Here is a 22,586-nt window from a genome sequence, read left to right as displayed (position 1 = left end):
AACAGCATTAAGAACCATATACAACTTAAGTGTTAAGAAAGTAAATAAAAGGTCCATTTGACATAAATAAAATACTGCTCTGGTCTTCAGATTGTCTTAAGATGATATATAAATAAATCACAAAGAGATGGTGAGTCTTGCTTTTCTGTAAACAATAACATAAATGTAAACAATGTAAAAAAATTCTCAACATATGCATCTCTAGTTTTCATTCTTCACCCAGCTTAAATGGGTGACATTTGTTACATTCTGTCACTTCAGTTTTCATTTGAACTTCATCCTTTTTGACTTCTGACTTAATTTCTTTTTGATAGATCAGAGAAATGGAAGGAATTCTAAAAAGACGGTATCCAAATTCTTTGCCTGCTTTGATTTATGCTGCTGCTGCTGCTGAGAAAACTAATGATCTTTCAGCTAAAACAAACACAGTCGATTTTTTGGAGAGAAGAATAAAAAAGTTAGAAACAGAACTTGAAGGTAAAGATGATGAAGCTAAAAAAAGCCTCCGTGCCATGGAACAACAATTTCAAAAAATAAAGGTAAAAGTCAGAGGCTTTTTGAGTAGTCTGCTGAGTAACAGTCACAAGGGGTCTTAATACAGAGTGGTGGTGAAAACTGAAGGCACATTCAAGGGAAAAAATATTGAAAGAATTTATAACCAGAATTTCAGTAGCTTCAGCACTTAAGATAAAAAGAGCGTTGAAAATGTTAGAGTAGTATTGAAACTGAGAGGACAAGTTATTGAGGCATAATAATTTAATTCTTACAGTTAAGATAAGTGGGTTTCATCCTGTGGGTCAGAGTAGCTGCTTACCTAATTCCATGCTCTACCAAAGGCTGTGGTTTCAAAGTTCTGCTGACCGAGCATTTCTGCAGGGAATGTTTGGGAACGTTCAACATTCTATCCAAAAATTATATGATAGCAAGTCTTAAGACTTGTGTTAGGAAACATGCAAGTCTGGCATATTATTTGAAGGAAAAGGTGAACCACACAGGTGCTTGATGAGCAGGAAAGGAAAGCATTGGACAGTTGTTCTTCCTTTTCTTCATGTCAATAACTCATCATGCTTTCCTCAGAGGCTATCCAGGCTATTAAGAAGAGTTAGGTTTTCCTCAACTCATTAGGAAGAAAGATTCTGTGTGTCTCTGAATTCATACTTAAATATTTATGCTTATAAATAAATAAAAATAAAAAACTGTCCTGTTAAAATTTAAGTTATTTTAAAATGTGAAGTAAAACTTTCAGGCATGTGACAGTTATGTTTGCTAACTGACACATGACATTAAAAAAAAAAAAAATACTTTTTGCTATATTAAAATGTTAGTTTGCCATCTGCACTGGTAACATCTGAAGAGGACTCAATTATAGAAAAACGAAAGAGTTTTTTGTAAATTTAATTTTCTTTCCTATACTTACTGTATTAATTGTGAGTAAAGGGTTACTCTGTAGTAAATGTTTTGAGTAATTCTGACTTAAATTTGCTTCATGTAATTTTTTCACTCACCAATTTTTTAACTGATTGAGTACTGTTGTTAGTAATGCTGATGTGTATCCTATCTTGTGAAATCTTGCTTCAGATGTGCAGTAACTTTAATAGGAAGAGCTAATAATAAAAGTACACTTGAAGAAACTGCTTTTTCTTCCCCTCCCTCTCTTAGATACAGTATGAGCAAAGACTTGTAGAGCTTGAGCAACTACTAGCCTACAAATTTATGAGTGAATCATCAAAACTGAATGGTGATAAAGCCAGTTCTACAGAACTTGAACAGGAGCTTCAGAATCTAAAGACGACCCACCAGATCACCATTAAAAACCTCCAGACAGAAATTGAAAACCTTAAAAGTCAAAATTCCCAATTAAAGCTCAAAAATAAAAAGGATAATAAAGACTTAGAGTCCACAGACTCTCAAATGAAACAAGGTAATGCAAAAGACAGACTGTTAAAACTGAATGAAGAACTGGTCACCAAAAATAGAGAAATACAAGACCTTACAAAAACTGTAGAGAAACTTCAGAAAGAAAGGATGGTGATGTTGTCTGATGATAATTTGAGAAACAAACCTGATAATAAGGAAAACTCTACAGAGATCTTGAAAAAGAGTACCTCAGCAACAGATAAAAGGAATTCCAGCAACAGTGAGCCCTTTCTAAGCATTTTCAATGATGACAAAATATACCAACCACATACCTTTTCTGATTTTAATCTCTCGGAAGTTCTGCAAGAAAATGCACAGCTGAAAGAGGAGTTAGAAAGATTGTCTCTAGAAATGAACCAGCAGAGGGTGAAGTCTCAAGCAACACTGGCTTATTCTGAAAATAACATACGAAGGTAAATGCTCAATGTGTTCCTTTAAAAACCTTGTTGAAATGTTGGCTTATCCAGGATTGAAGTGACACATTAACGTCAGCCATGTGTAAAGCTATCTTAATATTTGGCCGATGTTCTGAGTAAACTTTTTTACTGCTTGGGGTGTGGGGGGGTTGTGGCATTGTTTTTTTGTTGGGGCTTTTTTTGAGCAGTGCATTGTCACAATTCTTTCTGCAGGCAAACCTATATTAATCCTTCTTATTAATACTACAGTTTGTCATGGTTTTGAGTAAAAAGATCTCCATAAATTATTACATCTTAGTTGCTTTGTGTTGTATAGCATTAATATTCAGTACACATACTTTCCTTCAAACCATGGTATGCTTTCAATGGAATTTACCTGACCAACTATAGAAACTTTACACTTCACCTAGTCTCCCTTAGATCCCTTCATAGTCAAAGTAGAGGAAATTGGCATCTTTAAATTGCAAAACATTCTGTTCTGAAACAGATACCTGAAATAGAACAGCTGCATTACGATTTAAAAGCACCTATTTTCTGTGCTTTTTTTTTTTTTTTTTTTTTTTTTTTTTTAGAGATGATTGGTGAAGTTTTCTGTATTCTAGCTGCCTCTTAAATGAAGCACACATCCAACATTTGTAGGCTTCCCACCCTGTCATCCCTCCAGAACAGTAGATGTAATGGTGGTGCTATCTTGCAAGATTTTGTTATGAAATTTCAAAGACATGCCACCTTTAACATTTTTGATATTTTATATGTTCAGCTGAGAAACTTTGCCACATTTTTGAAGAACTGTCTGTAGCTGTTTTACTACATCTTATTTTCCTCTCTGTTCAGGATACAGGAAGACACAGCAGAATACATTGCATCTCTGAAAGCTTCCCATCAGAGGGAAGTGGAGAACATTCTTTGCCAGCATGCAAAGGAGCATTCTACTTCTAAAGTAGCTGAACTAAACAGCAGAATTTCAACACAAGAGGTAAGATACAGTAGATACATTCATTACACATCTGTTAAAGTTACTTCTTTCTATATTACTATAAAGTTTATCTTTCTTTGAAGTAGGATTTATTGTTTTTAAAAAGGGCCTGTGCCACTGTATTCACAGAATCACAGAATGGCTGAGGTTGGAAGAGACCTCTGAAGGTCATCTCATCCAACCCCCCCTACTCAAGCAGGGTCATCTAGAGCCAGTTGCTCAGGACCATGTCGACAGCTTTTGAATATCTCTAAGGAGGGAGATTCCACAATCTCTCTGGGCTCAGAGACCAAAGCATGTGCTTGGTCACCCTAACAGTAGTTTTCCTTATGGTCAGACAGAACCCCCTGTATTTCATTTTGTGCCCTTTGCTGCTTCTCCTGCTGCTGGATACCACTGGAAAGAGCTTGACTCTGTTGGCTTTACACTGTCTTCAGATATTTGTAAACATCATTGAGATCCTCTTGAGCCTTCTCCTCCAGGCTGAACAGTCCCAGCTCTCTCAGCCTTTCTTCATATGAGAGATGCTTCACTCCTGCCATCATCTTAGTGGTCCTTTGCAGACTCTTCAGTAGCTCCACTTCTCTTGCAGTGGGGAACCCAGAACCAGACACACTACTCCCAAGTGTAGCTTAGCTAGAGCTGAGGGAAAGGATGACCTTCCTCGACCAGCTGGCAGCTCTCGTACTAATGCAGCCCAGGAAACCGTTGGCCTTCTGTTCAACTTGGTGTCCACCAGGACACCCAAGGCCTTTTATGCAAAGTTGCTTTCTGACTGGGGGTCCCCAGCTTGTCCTGGTGCCTGGGTGGTTCATCCCCAGGAGCAGGACTTTGCACTTCTCTTTGTTTAAGTTCATGAGGTTCCTCTCAGCCCATTTCTCCAGCCTGTCAAGGACCCTCTGAATGGCAGTACAACCCTCCAGTATATCAGTCACTCCTCACAATTTTACATGGTCAGCAAACTTGCGGAGGGTACACTCTGCCCCATCATCCAGATCATCAATGAAGATGATGAACAGGATTGGACCCAGAATTGACAATTCTACACACCACCCCCCTGAGTTACTGGCCACCAACTAGACATTGTTAACACTCATCACCTCTCTCTGGCCCAACCATTTAAGTCAGTTTTCAATCCAGCTCACTCTTTCTGCTCATCCAACCCATACTTCATCAGCTTCTCTGTGAGGATCTTACAGGAGACGTTGTTGAAGGCCTTGCTGCTGAAATCCAGGTAGGCAATATCCACTGCTCTCCCCTCATCTGCCAAGCCAGTCATTTCATCATAGAGGGTTATCAAGTTGGTCAAGTATGACTTCCCTTTTGTGAATCCATGCTTGCTGCTTCTGATCACCTTATCCCTCCTGTGCCTGCCAGGTTTTCAGGATTAGTTGCCTTATCACCTTCCCAGGGATCAAGGTGAGGCTGATTAGCCTGTAGTTCCTTGCATATTTCTTCTTGCCCTTCTTGAAGGTAGAGTGACATTAGCCCTCAGCACACATGTTTGCATCCTGTTACAGCCATGTGCAGTATACAATACATAGGTATTCCCTGACCAGACCCTCTTCCACCAAGGGTGTATCTTCCTCATTCCAGACTTGCCCCCTAGTCTCTGGGGCCTTGGATTCCTGAAAGGCAGTCTTGCTAGTAAAGACTGAGGAGAAGAAGATATTCAGTACCTCAGCCTCTTCTATGTCCTGGGTCACCAGGACCCCTGCCCTATTCATCAGCAGACTCGCATTTTCTCCAGTCTCCTATTTGCCACTTAAGTGCTTACAGAAGTCCTTCTTGTTGCCTTTGCCAGTATCGTCAGATTCAATTCCAAGTGGTTTTCCTAACCACATCTCTGTATGCTTGGACAGTCTCTATATTCCTTCCAGATTACCTGTCCTTGTTCCCACTGTCTGTAGGCTTCCTTTTCATGTTTGAGCTTTGCTGGGAGTTCCTTGTTCATCCATGCAGACCTCCTGGCATTTTTGCCTGACTTTCTGATTGTTGGGATGATCTGTTCTTGAACTTGGAGGAGGTGATCCTTGAATGTCAGACAGCTTTCCAGCTTTCTTGAACCCTCTCCGCCCCCCCCCTCCCCTCGCCCACCAGGCCCCATCCCAAGGGACTCTTTCAGGCAGATCTTTAAGAGGCCAAAGTCTTGCTCTTCTGAAGTCCAGGGCTGTGATCATGTTTTTCTGCCTGCTTCCTCATCTGAGGATCCTGAACTCCACCATCTCATGGTCACTGCAGCCAAGGTTGTCTTTGACGTTCACACCCACAACAAACCCTTTGTTGTTTGTAAGTTTAAGGCCAGCAGAGCACCTCTCCTCACTGGCTCCTCTGTCACTTAGGTTAGGAAGTTGTCATCAATACTTTCCAGGAACCTCCTGGATTGCTTATGCCCTGATGTGGTGTTCCTCCAGCAAGATTTAGGGTAGCTGAAGTCTCCCATGAGGACTTGGGCCTGTGATTTTATTTGTGCATTAAAATTTTTGGTAGAATTTTTACACACAGTATGAAGGTAGAAAGAACTAATTGCATTCAGATTATTTCAGAACTTATTTTTAACTGCAGAAAGTTAACACTGGGGGTGTTGATTGACAGCTGGCTGAACATAAGCCAGCAGTGTGCCCAGGTGGCCAAGGCCAATGGCATCCTGGCTTGTGTCAGCCATAGCGTGGCCAGCAGGGACAGGGAAGGGATCTGACCCCTGGACTCGGCACTGGTGAGGCCGCACCTCGATTCCTGTGTTCAGTTTTGGGCCCCTCACTACAAAAAGGACATTGAATGACTCGAGCGTGTCCAGAGAAGGGCAACAAAGCTGTTGCAGGGTCTGGAGCACAGGTCGTACGAGGAGCGGCTGAGGGAACTGGGGGTGTTTAGTCTGGAGAAGAGGAGGCTGAGGGGAGACCTCATCGCCCTCTACAGCTCCCTGAAAGGAGGGTGCAGAGAACTGGGGATATGAGTCTCTTTAACCAAGTAACAAGTGATAGGACAAGAGGTAATGGCCTCAAATTGTGCCAGGGGGTTTAGACTGGATATTAGGAAGCATTTCTTTACAGAACAAGTTGTTAAGCGTTGGAATGGGCTGCCCAGGGAGGTGGTGGAGTCCCCATCCCTTGAAGTGTTTAAGAGTTGGATTGACATAGCGCTGAGGGATATGGTGTAGTTGGGAACTGTTAATGTTGGGTTGATGGTTGGGCTGGATGATCTTCAAGATCTTTTCCAACCTAGACAATTCTGTGATTCTGTGAAGTAACTTGAAGATTGAGACTTGGTTTTGTATACTATATATGTACATGTATGCTATTTAACAATCTATGTAGAGGACAGTTAAATAGCACACATGCATGCATGTTGGAGGTAGTATTGTTAATACATGCATCACTTATAGCTGCAGTACTACAATACTGATTATATTTTTGGATTTTTTTACCTTCATAGGTTTTTACATGTTGTCATGGGTAATTATGTTAATGATAAACTATTTGTAATCTTTTTGTAGATATTAATAAAACATCTCCAAGAACAAATCAGTGAACAACAGAGACATCAGGAAGCCCTTCTAGTTTCACAGATGCGAGAAAAACTCCTACAGAAAGAGGTATATTTAAATTGGGGTTGGGGGCACCTTATTCTAATAAAGTTTTCACTTTCATCCTTGTAAAGCCTCAAATAATATATAGTAAGATAAGTCTTAGAAACTGTCTTTTTCAGTTGCTTCTACAGAATTATAACTGAGAATTTAATACATTTCTCTTAATATGAACAAGAGAACACAGAAAAGAAGGTGGAACTTTAACCTCCTTTGATATTTTTTTTTTAATTAGTAAGAAATGTCTGACATCTGTATGAAAATTGATCAGCAGGTTAATTCAAGCATTCATAGCCTCAAGAGTTGTGATAGGTAGTATAATAGACCACGGGGCTTTTTCATCAAGAGGATATTTTATTACTGTTTTCAAATTCTTTGTTCATATAAAGAGTTCCCCTTTTCATCCTTCAGTGCCATAGAACTGACTCAGGAAATTATATCCTTGGTTTTCTCCTCTGATATTTGTGAAATTTAAGGTCTCTTGAGAGGGTTAGTTGTAATAGTTCTGAAATTCATTCGTTTTTGAGGCAGGTATCTAGGTTTTTCCTAATCTTCTACTCTACTAATAGCATATAATCTAAAAACTACACATGTTCATGTTTTCATTTTTGGGTTATATTGTTTAAAATTGCTGTCTTTTAGCTAAAGCTTTTTGAACTATTGGCTATGCTTTTGTTGTTCTTAAAGTGCTGCCAATCTATCTTTTTTTTTTTTTTTTTTAATTACCTCCTTTCAGGAGGAGGATAAAGTCTGTTTTACCATTGTGCTTATGCTTAATTTACCATCTTCTTAATGTATGAACATCGCTAATTTTTACTTCATTTCAATAATACAGTGATTAATAACTCTTGCAGGTTAAAAAGAATTCTATTCTGTAAGGGACTGAGATCTCCAGACATTTAATCATTTGCTGCCCTTATTTAGAAGAAATGAGAAAAGTATCAATATATGTTTAGTACATAATTAATATAATCAATCTTAATCTCACTAAAGTAATTCAGTATTTATCTTACTGAATAGGTTGTGAAATATTTATAGAAAACTGAGGGTTTGTAGGGAGAGAAAAAAGATCTCCTATTAAGCTCTGTATTTGCAGAAAAAAGGCTGAGACTTGGTTCATATTATGAATCTAATGATACATGTTGCCTTGCCATACAAAGCTTGTTTTGCTCCAGTGATCTCAGTGTATATAATACTTCCTCCTGGGAAAACAGAGCAAGAGTATAATGGGACAAATGTTATTAATTTGTTTCTTCTGTGACTGCCTTACAGATTATTAATGACAGTGATGGTTAAGAGAATGATTGTCTTACCTGACACACGTTACAGGCTGAATTCAAGGGGCTGGCATTTAAGAAAATGTAATGGAGTGCCTTTGTTACAAAAGTCATTGCAAGACTGGACAAAGAGAAATGTCAAAGTAAAGCCTTGCTTTTGTCCTCTAGCAAGACTACTGTGCTGTTTATAAAATACATTTTAAGCATTAAATGGTTACATCAGTAAAGCTGAAGAAAGTAGACAACCAAACCTGCAAAAGGAATGAGTCATGATAGGGAAAACTACTTCCATTTGCAATAGGATTGAGTCCATCTAAAATGGTGGTACCTCAAAAAAGGTAAACCTTTTTTCTGAGGCTTTCTGGAAGAATGTTATTTGAATATGAATTTCAGACATGCTGCTTATGGATGTTGTCCATTAACAATATACTTTTCTTCCATAACAGCTTGCACGTAGCACACCTTTGTATTTAACAAAGTTCTGTTGCTACCAAAATATATTGAGGCCATTTTCTCCTGGGGCTGTTTTCCCCTCATAACACCTTTCCTGCGTGAATTTTTCTTGTATTTAATTACGTACTTGAGATCACACATCACAGACCTTATGAAACTAAGACTTCTGTTCCTCTGACAGATGTGGCTGAAATTGGCCCACAGGTTCAAAGCTGCTAGAGTAATGGACAGGCAAAAATATAACATAGGCCTTGTTATTTGTTGCAGAGGCTTACAAAGTGAGATTATGCAGGTGACAAACTCAAAGGAAATTTATTCTAACCAAAATTAACAGGTGATAAACTAGGAATGAAGTTTGTTCTAATCAAAATTAGTAAACTACAGGTTCAAGATGCCAAACAAAATTAATACTACACAACCGACGTAAGAACTCTTAAGCTTTCACAATGAGGATCCAAAGTGTGCGTATCACTTATAAGATGAGGGCTCTCAACCTCGAGGAGTTACCTTGGGTGGCATCCTGACCCATGGGGAGAGTCCCTGCCTGCAGACCTGCTGCTCTGGGGAGGACTGGCTCCATTTTCCCTCTGGCAGGACTCCATTTATACCCTTGGTCAGATCTGATCTGTGGTCGTATATGATCAGCAGTCTATAAACTTTTCTCGACAGAAGTGTTTCATTGGCTGAGGGCCTTGCCTGTCGAGCAAAAAACGTACGTGAGAGTCGTCACTAGGGAGAGCTGTGGTCCGCAGGTCGAGAGGTTTCTAGTGTTGTCAGGGAGGGTGCACCTGCCACATTATTTTGGAAAACCACTTTAAAAAATGGCAATAATCATAAGCCATCCTGGAGTCACTTCTTGGTAAGAGTGATAACACCTTACAAAGATGCAATGCTTCCAGCTACTTGAATTCAGCAGCAGAGCACCAAGGAGGCTGAGTGCTTGAAGAAGGTTAGCAGTTCTCAAATACACTGGGTAAGGGGAGACAAGGGTTGTAATAAAGGATAAAGATTTCAAAGCTTTCACTTTAGTTTACTTATACACATTAAGTGGCCAAAAAAGACTTGGAATGTTAAATGAAGAAATAGGTTACTTAAAATAGGCAAAGAATGAGAATAAACCAATAGGGCTTTATAAAAAAACTTACCTGGATTCCTGGAAGATTAGGAAATCAGTTGTAAGTCACTGGTAGAGTTCATTTGACCTGGCAGTTATTAGACCAAAGAGGGGGTTGTATTTATGTCTTAGCAGCATGTCATTTCTTAATTTATTCCTTAGAAATATACTGGCACATTTTATATTTGATCTTTATCCAGGGTGTGAGAAGGGATTGTGTAAGAACATCAAATCATAATATTCTCTATTAATTTTTTAGTACGTTTAGAAGTATAAAAATTGACTGTGAATAGTCACTTCATAACATATTATGAGCAGGCTTGGATTTATCAAAAAGGACTAGATTTTCATATCCTCAAGCCACTTCTTACAAATGAAAGATCCTAATCTAAGTCCCTGAGTCCTTGTTTAAGCTCTTGAATAAAGGAGATTTCTCTTTTATGTCTTCCTTTCTGCAGCTTTTGAATGGAATGATTAAACAACGCAAATACACTTTGAAAGGAATCTGCTTTATACTCTGCTTAACACAATGATAACAATTTTCATCAATTCTCTCGAACTGTAGGTGACAAAATTATTGGAAGAACTGAGAGAAGCTAAGGAGTACCAGAGTCCTGAAATGAAACACTTCTTGTGCCTGGAAAAGAAAATCAAGCATATAGAGACCAGACATGCAGAAAGAGAACAAGAAATTCAAAAGGTACACCAGAGTATATCTGCGTTTACTTCCCGAGAGCACTATATTGGTTTAACTGTAATTTTGATACTAGCACAGGCTCGTCCTGCTCCCCTGCAGTGTGCGCTAGTACTTTTTGATACAGCCATGGTTTTGTCTTTGGTGCCTGCTGATACAAGTGAATGTAGATGCCATCCTACTAGTCAGCACATCCTTGCCGTGGCTACCTGATCTAAGGAGGCCTTGCTTTTGCACAGGGTCAGACCACATGACCTCCAGAATTTCTTTGTATCATTCAGTTATTTCATATTTCAGTTACACAGCAAAAGCTAGCTATTGAAACATTGACCAGAGTTTGTAATGCGGGGTTTGTTAAGCAACATTTCTCAACTGAACTCTAATTTTTATTTTCTAGTCCTAGAATACCCATTCAGAAAAGCTGCATTAAAAGTATAGAAAAACCCTGTAGCAGTCTACCACATACTGTTTTTAATACCAGAAAATGACCAAAAAAAAGCCTTTACCCTCCACAAACTAAAAATCTGGTATTTTGAAGTTTTGGATCTTTGTGATACAGCTTCTTGTATCTGACGTGTATTCCTTGAATGAGTGAAACAATTTTGCACTGATTTTTTTCATCTTATTTTATGTCATGGCTTCCATCCTGATTTTTCATCTGGCGAGGGAGCTTCTATCATCTGGAAACAGTTTTCTAGTTTATACTTTTTTTTTTTTTTCCTCAGCACTTTAATCGCTTAAATATATGACTGTCTTTCTTTAATGTTTTAACTTAGGTTTTATTTAAATACGTAAAGTCAAAGAAGGGGATTTGGACTGGAAGATCATCAGACCCATAATAGTTCCTAGTTTGTAGAACTTGTTCTATAGTTTTGAAACCAAATCTCACGGAATACACTTTTATGTACAGAACTGTTCATGGTAGAGGGTTTTATTCTCATACATTTCTATATCAGATATTTAATTTTCTTACAAAAAGAGCTGTGTATGAAACAAGTGACTGGATTAAGAACAAACCTTGCCAGCACTAATCATGTTAATATTTTGGTTCACATTCTGTCCTGCTAATGGCAACTGTAGTAGTTACTTTTTTGCTATTCATTTGCTTTCTTATAAAGTTAGAATTTTTTTATCATTTCTGTAAAGTGTCTGCTGCTGCCTAGTCCATGAACTATCTCCTCTGAATTCATTACCTGACCTGTAGTATTTACTCAGATGTTTCATAATGAATTTTTAAAAAACAGAAATAATAGTATGTATAATAATTACTTCTACGTAATTTCATCTTTCCTGGTGCTACTAACCTTGTTATGTACTAAGCTTTGGATTTTGTTTTGCACCTTTATTCATCTGCAGTGGGGCACCAAACAGTCTCCCAAGTGAATGACAATGAAATGAACTAATTACTGAACAAGGAAATAACAGATTTTCTTTAGTATCAAACTACAGTTACAGTAGTTATAGATAGAGCTTTCCTTAAGGAATCCGTTACAATTAATAGTGGTGTGGAGATTTTGATACCCCAAAATAAAGTGTCACAAGGTAATTTAATAGAATTATGCCCTGGATGCATGTCAAAATTAATTCAAACTTTTATCTGCAGCAGCCTCAGACCTTTGTGACTAAAGCCTGTTTTCTGATAATTCATAGAACTTTTGTTTTTTTAAAAGTACAGCAGTAGCCCAGAACATGTCATTCAGCTTTGGTATGTTTCTCTTGCAGAGCATTCTTTTGATTAGCATATTGAAATAGCAATTTAAAAGGTTCACTTTGATTATAGAGGGTCTTATGTTGTACGCTCAGCTTTGTCATAAATATTCAACACCTTCAATTGCTGCTTTGGAGACGGTAAGTTAAATTCTCTCGAGGCTCATTAGTCAATAATGGATTCTACCCTTCTGTCATTAATGTGGCTATTTAAAGGAATTCATTGCTATCAGAATGATTTTTGTAATATTCATAACAAATTGTTTCCACTTAATGTGGGCACTGGGCTTTGAGACTGAGCATCAAATACAATGAAGTGGCGTATTTTTGCAAAGGGGCAGCGCTGGCTGAGTAATTGACTAGGAAGTCACAATGCTGACTTGCTTCTAATTTGCAGGCAACCCAACTAACACAACATATTACTGAAGCAAGGCAAACCCGTGAGGCTGAGAGGTGGCGAAGACTGGCACAGTGGAAGAATCAAGAGCTGGAGAAATTTCGAGTGGAATTGGATTCAATATTAGATGTTTTACGTGAACTGCAGAAGCAAGGGGTTGTTATTCCGGCACCTAATTGCAGTGGATTCAGCATAACAGACAGCTGTTGGAAGACATGATTACGTAGGACATGATTACAGAAGCAGAATTTTAATATTCAAAGCTATATATAGAAAATACTGAAAATCATTAATGTAACACTCATAAACTGAATTACATTCTGATCTTATCTGGAATCTTGATTGTCCAAAGGTAGATTTGCATTGAGCAACACCGTGGTGATATTATTTTGCTAGGAATAAAGTTACATGCAACTTTTTAAAAATATTTGGAATATTGAGGTTATTCCATAAATTCAATTGCCATGAAAAATTGTATTTGATGCTTTTCAAATAGTGCAAAAAATGCCTGAATATTTTTAACGTTTTTTTATAACTTGTCTTATAGTTATTCCTCTGTGAACAATTTGAGTAATATGGTTGTAATATGGCTTGTATTTTTAGTGTATAGGGATTATTTTTCATTCAGTAGGGCATGAAAATCCTCTTTTTCCCACATTTTTTTTCTCTCCCTCTAATTCATAAAATGTTCCTTCCCTTATCTTTTAAGACCCCTTTTAACTTTGCTCCAGCCCTCCAATCATTCACAGAGCAGGCATTCTCTGGTGATGCTCAAATTCAAACTAGACCTTCCTTTGCAGGTATTTCCAGCTGTGCTAGTAAGAATGATGGTGGAGTGGTCTAGCTAAATTGTTATGGGGCAGAGATGAAAAAAGCCTATAAAATACAGTGTGAGAATAGTTATTGGGATTCCCTTTAAAAGGGAAGGCTATATTGAGTAAGATTTTTACACTGGGCTATTCTGGATCTCACATAGTAGTATCTTTATAGATGATCTTGACAGAACAAAGAGTCCCATCAGATGTAAAGACAATGTACTATTGCTCAGCCTGCAAAGATATGGTAGTGGGCAAATTTAGAGTTAAAATACTGAGCAAGTTGGAAAAGAGGCCAGAAAATACCCCCAAACACCTGTAGTCCCCAGGAGTGACAAAGGAGACAAGTATGCTTAAGCAGGAATAATCCATTACCCAAATACCAAATGGGGATGTAACTTTCTGCTCAACTACCAGGAACAGTCGTGGGTATCAAGCTGATTGTCAGAGACCAGTGCCTTCTCCTGCTCCTCTTATGCCCTGCTAGAGTTACACACCTAAGTGTACAGCCTGTAAGATACTAGGTAGCACAGAAGCAATTCCTACTGCATCGCTAACATGTGACTTAGTGTGCTGAGCTTTTGGTCCCTTTGTTTCAAGAAAGAGATGACTAACTTGAGGGAAAAGAATGATCAGCAGTCTAGAAAATGTAGCCTTAGGAACCACTGAACCCCCTGGGGCTGCCCTGCTCCAGTGAGGAGGCTGGGGAGAGAAGATGAGGGTGGCTATATTACACTGGTCTTCTATGAAAAATCTGCTGGTAAAAGGATAGAAAAAGAAGATAATTCCAGGTAGAGAGCTGTTTGGGGACTAGAAGGACAGGTCTTCAAACAAATCAGCAAATCATTACTTTCAATGCTGACACTTTAAAGTCCTTAAGCATTCCAGAGTACATGTATTAAGGTTGTAGCTTAATCAACTGAACTTATTTAGGGCAAGGAAAAGATAAAAGCCAGAATGTACTCTTCAGGTCCCTGTAAGAGGGGTCAAAGTTAGCATTTAAGTCAAATGTGAAATAGCTCAGGTCAGTGTATATGTAATCTACATCTCATGCTTCTTCAGGGGCCAGCAGTAAATGTGCATTTTGTTTTATACAAGCATGTGACTGAGCATGCATAAAAATCAAAATAGTAAACCAAATTATAATGTATAGGCACAGTAATTAAGTGCAGGGATTATTTTTTTTTGAGCATACACAAACATTGAGTGAGAGTATATACACATATATAGAGATACATTAAAAAAAAAAGGTCAGTTGGTAATGAATATGGTAATCTTGGTTGTTTCATATGCAGATATTGCATTTGTCATATTGTTTTGTCCCCCAGTAATGAAGTATTAGTCTGTATTCATAAAATACATAAACATGATAATGCTTTGTATATAAAATATCAGCTGTGTGTAAATATGTTGTATTTTCTTGATTTGGGCCCAATTTGCAAATGAAAAAGATAAAATTCAGTAATTTCAATTGTTTATTTCCTGTATAACTTGCAATATGTGTAACACTGTAGTAAAGTGTGTGTTACCTGAAGTGATTTATTTTTTTAAATTACAGGAACCTGTGTCTTCCCAGAAAGTTGCCCAGGATGGGAATGCCTAGGGAAAAGCATTTCTGGTTGCTAGCAACACTCCCTCTTAGGTCATCAAGAAGGGGTTGCCTTAGTGGTCATGTGGTTCATTCAAACACTTCTATTCAGTTCTCAGCAAATGCTGGTATCTTATACAGTTTGAATCAAATTTCCAATTAAATTCTCTGAGTCTATTTTAGTGACCAGGGATGGTATTATTTACCATTACTGTAAGACATATACTGCATTTTCACATGTATTTATGTAGTTGTACACTCACTGAAGTCTTCAGTTTTTAGCCATTTACCATAAAGTGGGCAGCCTACACCATAACAGACTATCTCTGGTCTTGAACAGCTGTAATAATGGTGTTCTTTCTCTTGAGGGAACTAAGGTCCAAGTTTTAACTTCTCTGCTAAGTTACTAGTTCTTGACTCTCTAGCAGTCTTAACAGCACAGAAAGGGGAAGATATCCTGGAATAGAACAAAGGCTAATAAGGAGGTTACTAGCTTTTACTGTATTCCACAGAGGATTTCAGTGGGATCTTTCAGAGAGTATTGGAATTATATACTCCTTGTGCATTTTTTTTCCTTTTATATCATACTAGTTAAACATGTATTTCCAGAAGGCACTACAATGGACTAAAAAAATCTTTAACATCATTTCTTTGAATCATTGCTGTATTCATTTGTTTACAGCAAAGCAGCTGGAGTGTAATAATTTGAACTGTCATGTTGAAAGCTTTTAGGAAATCAAGTGAGCAGCTGGCTGGGTGACTCAATGACCTACATTACAGAGAAGACATTTGCTTCAAGATAGGAAAACAGGGTGTGCAGAAGACTATCAGATCTCAGTGTGGTAGACAGAAGCAGTGTGTTCTCTTTCAAGTTCTCAAAAAAACATTGTTCATGTAACAAATTAAATAGGTTATCATGGATGAAAGCTTTATTTGATAGTATGTAATACATTTTGAAGTCTACCACTTTATCTAGTATTTAACCTATTCTGGAAAAAAAGAAGGAAAACCTATCTGTATACTAGCAGTAGCTGTGCAAATCCACTTCTGCAGGGAAGAGGGGGGCATGGATCAAGCACTGACGTGACTCTTGAGCAGAAAGTCCTCTAATAGCTTTAAACAAACATTACCATTCAGCCTTTCATACAGCTACCTACATACCTTTTATCCAATAATACGAAAGCACAGGCCTTCAACTCTTGCTCTTGTTGGAGAACATGTGGTAAAAGGCTGTGGCTCTGTGCTGTCCTTGCTACCTGTCAGTACCTGAGGCTATGGAGTAAATGCAGTCCAGCTCTGCAGCATCTCCAGTTGCTTTATTTAGCTTTGTCATCTTTCACTGCCAGGAGGACAGGACAGGGCAGAGTAAAAGGGGGAAAGCACAGTTGAATTCCTCCCTTGCCAGTGACTTGTGAAGGAGCTTGTGGGGTTCTTTTAAGCAGAGGGACAAAAAAGGTCATTATTAAAATATTTAAGATCCACAGGCTCAGGTGCACAAATACTAAATTGCATGACAAATACACATCATGTACTTCACCTTTTAGCCACAGGACCATATATCACTGGATTTTAGTAAAGTCATGGTTTTACTTTTCCCTTTTCTCCATGAGCAGGCTATTTTCTGATTTTATATTGTAGGTTTGTGTTACAGGTTTTTTTAAAAAGGTACACAACTGAAACTTGTTTACACAGAACATTCTATAAATATTCACCTTTGAAAACTGGAACACATAATCTAGTAAGTTCTTACAGAATACATTACATGTTTATGCAAACATACATACATAATTATCTTAAAGGAATTTTCAGTGGAGTTAAATCTACCACAGGTGATGCATTTATAGTGAGCTTTGAGAAGAGACCGAGACAGGCTAAGCAGTAAGAAAACTTGCAATAATTCCATTTTCAAAGACCATTCAATTCCAAGTACTCCTTTGGAAGGATTACCCCATCCAAAACACACTATTCACAGTGAACCAACTCATGTTTGTTTTCTAAAAAAAGATTAATTTTTTAAACATTTATACAAAGTTGGTTATTATACCAATCACCTTTCCCTGAGGAAAAATATTGTGTCTGTTAGTTCTTAAAAAGGAAAAAGAAAGAAAGAGCAGCTTTAAAATAACTACTTTTGAAAACTGCAGAAAGTTTCTGCATTTCCCTTTCACTCTGCTCTAATGCAGAGGCAGAGCAAAAATCTGAACCAGACTATTGCTGCCACAGAGCATCTGAAAGTCATGTGAGAGCTGTGTAGTGGGAACTTCCAGGTTATTTTTCTGTAAAATGTAGCATCAAGGTCTTTAAAGTTAGAAGATGAAAAAGTAGAACCACCATCAGGGAAGAACAGAAGCAGGAACCAAACACTTAAATACCTTTACAGGATTAATTCATGCTTCAGAAGGAAACTAAGAATACAATTCAAATGTATTGTAAGTTAAGTTGGTATTATCCTTCAATCATTTTATTAAATACTTTTCATCTAGGCATTCAGTGTCATCAGCATCCATACACATGAATATTCCTTTTTCCCAAAAGTAGCAGTTATACACCAAAAAATGTCACAAAGATTTAAGGTAGCAGAATAAAAACTTAGATTAGCCCACTGGGAATAGCAAGCTTTTCTTTTTCTAAAACCAGACCTGCATTATTTTGAAATGTAGTTTTAAATGCTTTAAAAATAAGCTTCATTTCTCCATTGCAGGAGATGGATTCTGCAGATTTTCCCCCTCATTTAAGCAGCATTTCTCTTTCCAGGCATGGCAAAGGAAAAAAATTTAAAAAGAATAGCTCAAACATCACAGAAGTCAGCTCACTCATCCAGAAATGGGCTATAAAAGCCACACTTAGTAGAAGTCCCAGAGCTTGTTAACAAGAACTGTATTGAGCTTCAGTTCACACAAAGCTTAACCATCAGATTGCTAACAGCTGCTAGAGGTGCCTCAAGAGGAAGCAGTTGCCACATTCAGAAGGCAGATTTCCCAAATTTGTTAATTTGGGAAGAGAAAAGTCCATGACTACAGCCTTCATACCTGTGGCTGAGTACTTACTGTAAAAGGAGCCTTTCCTGCACCTGGAGCAGCATCCAGGAGGCCTACACTGCAGCCCAAGCAACTATGGTCATTTGTAACAGGGTTCACTTCAGTCTTCTCTTGTGAACTATTTTCAGTAATCTGCTAGTTTTAAGCCATATCTGTTTTGCTTTTAGTATAATCCCATTATTTTCAGAACTAGGAAGTAGTGCAAGAATTACATTTAAAAACAGGAAATTTGGATTTAAGTGGTTTATGATAATGGCACAGGAGATAAAAACAAGAGGTGTGTCCCCCCCCTATTCTTTAAATGCACAACCCATTCACTATTTTTTCTATTTGTCAGGTGAAGAAACATTGAATTAATCAGTATTTAGGTGTCTGAAGAATGTATCAGCAGGTTGTTGCTACATTGTCACTGACACAAATAGGTTGCATACAAAGCAGGTTAGTTTCAAGAAAACTCAGTTAAGCACAGTGTCTTCAATCTACTAGATTCATTTAAGATCTTCCTACAGAGCACTCGTATTCTAAATCCCGCAGAGGATTTGAACCTGGCTCCTCTGCATCTTTTGTGCTTGCTCTAAAACCATTTGGCCATAAGTTACCATTTTTTGAAGAAAGCTGAAGTGTACTGGCTAAGGTTCAGAACCTTATTCCTTCTCTAAAAAATAAAAATTAGAGATTGAAATTACACCTGTTCAATTCTTTTAACAAACCCTTCCCTGGGAGAACAGCTGTATGTTCTCCTACGTGAGTATAAAAAGATGGAACAAGTGCAGCTCAGCTATGATTTCAGAGCTGGTCCTCCCAACAACTAAAAGCCTGCTAGCCCATTACTTAAGAAAGGGCCATTTATAGAGCCAAAAAGCAGAAGAAGGTTCAGCCTATAAACCAAGCATACCACCACCATTTGCGTATAGTAACTATTAGCAAAAGCAGCATAGTTTTTAATCCGATATCCTGTAATTTAGCTACTGAAGTTCACATTTGCCAATCTGGAAGTTTGCATCAGCAATAAAAAGTCAAATTACTGTTTGTGTGTAGTATACTAATTCCAGGTCATCAACAGAGTGACATTCTGACAGCTGCCTAAAGTACTATAATTACAGGCACCAATTTGCTTTTACTTAGCAGCAGGTGGTGGTAGCATTTTGTAAACACTGTAACCAAACAATTTAATATGCAAGGTGTATTCCCTCTGGAAGCTTTGTAAATTGGGTTTAACCTGCACTAAAAAGCAGTTAGGAATCAGAAATTGAAGTTAAGCAGATATCCATTGTGCTGCTCAGTTTCAGGTGTCCTTTTTGGGAGTAGCAGAAGCTGCAAAACCTCCCCAGGGGCTGCCTGTTTATTCCTTGCTTCAGTCTTAATTTGAGGTTTATGCTTTTCTTGGCCAAGGAACATTCATACACCTCCCAGTGCCAGGCTCCAGCCTTCACAGTTCTCACAAATTATTATGGTATCCTTCAGAAGCTGGACATAAACAGTCATTTAAAAACAAAAGAACAAGGGAAAAAAAATCAGGAAGCAAAAGTAATGCTGGGCAAAAGGTTTAGACCACAGAAGGCATCAGAATAAGCATCCAATATTTTGCTTCTTGTCTAGACTGAGTCCTGTCAGCACAGCCAGTTTTACATACAACAGGTCTGAAATACCTTCTATCAAAATACCAGAAGGCCAAGAAAGGCTTCAAACGACAATAATGGGAATGTTTACCTTAAAGACTTCAGTCAAGGATCCGATGGGAAGCTTGCATGACTGATTTGCTTTCTAAAATGATTGGTGGCTCTGAGATGAGGAGATCATCCTCACCTAGCGAAGAGTTCTGCTCGGTGTTCACAAAGTTAGGAATGTTAAATTTTGTAAGACAATTTAGGTCCTCTTCAAACACTGCACTGCTCCTGGGAACTTCCTGGAAGTGGATATTATTTTCCAGACCCAGACCTTTCCGACTTTGTTTTGCTTTGTCCAAATGTTCTACTTCATTAATACAGAAATGGAAAAGGGACTGGGATTCTTCAGCTATTTGACGAGAAAAGACCCTCTCTGATTCCAGAGGTCTTCCAAAATCTGCCACAAAGCTATTCATGCGAAATCTTTTTTCAGAAGGTTCTGAATTGCTAGGGAGGAAAAAGAACAATACAGTAAACACAAAAGTAGAACTATTCATGTCTAAACAGCAAATTTGGTTTCAGCAACCAATATGATCAGGAAGAAAGGAAACCCTACAGTTTATCTACAACAGACTTTAAATTCCAGCACTATTTATTACTGAAGCTGTTTTAAGTCTTGATTTGTCATGATAATTTTCCATGAGAATCAGTTATCAATACCAGCACTCTGAAATGGCACTTCTAGTAATCCAAGACCGTAACAATCAGCTCACTGAATAAGCTTAGAAATTTCCTCTTGATATCAAGTAGTAGCAAGTTTTAAATGGCTTACAGAACACTTTGAGAAAAATCTTTTATAAAAAAAAAAAATAAGTCTGAGACACAGGCAGCACTGCTGTCACTAAAGGCATAATTTGGGTGCTTGGTTGTCCAGACGTCAAACCACCTTTTCCTCTGACTTCGGTCAATGACGTTCAGATCTCCAAATTAGGAGAGCTGGAACTAAAGACTGCTATAAAGCTGACAGTCTTAACAGCTCAGACACATAGCCCAGAAAGGACACATTAACATCTTTCTTGGAGTTTTTTTAAGAAGTGTAAGTTCAAACCAGCTCCAATCTGCATGGACTCATAAAGGAGCCATGAACAGCTAGGGATGAGAAAAGTTCAAACTAGATGGAAGTTTTACAGATAGCAATACATTCTTTGTCAGGCTGAATTTATATGCTAGCATCACAACATGAAAGTTACTTGCATCTGAAAGGCAGTAGATGTATTCAGAAGACGAGTAGTGAAAAATCTAAACATATTCTCTGAATATAGATCTTTTCAGGTAAGAACTAAATCTTATTGTTTACATGTGAACATGTAGCAAATTACACTGGAGCCAGATAGCTGGATGCCTCAAGGTGCACACAGCACTTAGTGTTTCTCTGAAAATCTCTCTAATTCCCTCAAGCTTGCAGTAGGAGGTAAGTGCCTACATGCTTTTGAAAGCCTCAGATGGCACCTTCAGAAACAAGTTCACAGCATACCTACCATTAGTCTTTCAGTCATAGCTAAAGAACCCTGCTTCTCCAATGCTAATTTACTTCCATTACATGATACAGGAATTCTACCCTAACAAAATCAGTTACACTAGCCTTCAAATCAAAGCAGTCCTCCAGTCTGTCAAAACTATTGGCTCATTCTGTATTTCGAAGTGAAGCACGTAGAAGCATTAAATTTAAACTGATGTAAGTGATAATCCACCACATACACACCAGAAAGCAGACTGGAATAATGCTGTTGTAGCCTTCAAAACTGACATTTACATATTTATAATGCAACAGAAAGCACCACTCTGAATTTAAGTCTCATATATATATTTTTTCAAATCTGTCACCAAGAGTTTCTATGTAGTATTGTGACATAGACAGTGGAGATAGCAAATAAGCACAGAAAGAAGGGCAAGTGTTATAAACCCAAGGAGAAGCGACTTCAGAAGAAAGCTTAAAATGCATCCATTAGAGAAGCAAAACTAGTTCATAGGTGTGGAAAGTGCTTTACAATCCAGTGAGCTATGAAGGAGCAAAGGGGCACACAAGACTAGCCATGGCAACTTAATCTAAATGGAAGAATTGAAGATGCAAAGAAGTTTTATGACCCAGAATATTGAGGATTTATGATAAAAAATAATCCTGTGCTCATGAGTAGAGAACACAAGATCTAATACATAGTAATATTTTTGGATTCAGAAATTCCCAAACACTATCTTTCTGTATTTTGGGGAGGAGGTTTGTTAGGTTTTTTTTTTAAACTAGACTAGAAACTTTCAGTCTTGCTCATTACAGCATGCAAGTATAACCCAGTGTATATCTTTTCAGAACACTCAAATTAAGAAAAGCACCTTCAGAAATCCCAGTTTCACTGTAGAAGGGTACACAGCCACCTGGACAATCAAATCCCTTTTGCAGTATTTGGGCCAACAGGACCCTCTGAGCCCGGAAACTGCCAATAAGAGACCAGGAAGGTGAATGACAGACACCTTGAACATCATACATACTGAAAACCACTCAAAACAAGCAGTTGCCAATGAACTAACCCAAGCTCCCTTTTCTGGGAATCTTCCAGCCTACATGCTGGGTTCTGGTCCACTGGATTCAGTATTAACCTCTGGACTCTGCCCACTGGACTTGAGTGTGCTGTCAGGGTACAGACCATTTTGCCCAGTATACCCTTCTAAAAGGAGCATACTGGTTTGGGACTGACGCTTGTGATTCCTGTATAGCTTAAGCACCCCTTCTCTCAACAGTCCCAAAGTGACCTGGGGGTACTTGGCAAACCATGGAAAGGAATAAGTAGCCAGTCCTCCAAAATAGCAGGGTTTGCCATGCCAAAGGGAATTTTGGGGGATCTAAACAGATCCTTAGTACCAAATGATGCCCTGAACCGGAGAAAATCCTCCTGAATAAGTTTTCAGCAAACACATACATGTATCTGTAGAAGATGGGTACGGGGGG

General features: G+C 38.2%; 2 protein-coding genes across 7 annotated transcripts in view; one reads left to right on the top strand and one right to left on the bottom strand.

Moving 5' to 3' along the window:
• The window catches only part of CEP162 (centrosomal protein 162), a 50,631-nt gene extending 35,822 nt beyond the window's left edge, over positions 1–14,809 (top strand). For all 6 annotated transcript variants that reach the window (XM_026844304.1, XM_026844302.1, XM_026844305.1 and 3 more), the window contains 6 exons: positions 315–539; positions 1,660–2,330; positions 3,168–3,309; positions 6,806–6,904; positions 10,305–10,439; positions 12,538–14,809. In XM_026844304.1, coding sequence (XP_026700105.1) covers positions 315–539; positions 1,660–2,330; positions 3,168–3,309; positions 6,806–6,904; positions 10,305–10,439; positions 12,538–12,756 — 1,491 coding nt within the window. In that variant the 3' untranslated portion in view covers positions 12,757–14,809. The remainder of the gene's footprint in view (positions 1–314; positions 540–1,659; positions 2,331–3,167; positions 3,310–6,805; positions 6,905–10,304; positions 10,440–12,537) is intronic.
• Positions 13,062–22,586, bottom strand: part of MRAP2 (melanocortin 2 receptor accessory protein 2) — a 22,622-nt gene continuing 13,097 nt past the window's right edge. The window contains exons 5-6 of the mRNA XM_026844308.1: positions 19,689–20,092; positions 13,062–19,445 (exon numbers count right to left, since the gene is read on the bottom strand). Of these exons, the coding sequence (XP_026700109.1) occupies positions 19,699–20,092 (394 nt within the window). The 3' untranslated portion in view covers positions 13,062–19,445; positions 19,689–19,698. The remainder of the gene's footprint in view (positions 19,446–19,688; positions 20,093–22,586) is intronic.

The sequence above is a fragment of the Athene cunicularia genome (assembly GCF_003259725.1).
Source record: "Athene cunicularia isolate RWA chromosome 3 unlocalized genomic scaffold, athCun1 chr3_part1, whole genome shotgun sequence".
NCBI lineage: Eukaryota > Metazoa > Chordata > Aves > Strigiformes > Strigidae > Athene > Athene cunicularia.
The sequence above is the reverse complement of the archived record's forward strand: the minus strand, read 5'-3'. Positions and strand labels throughout refer to the sequence as shown.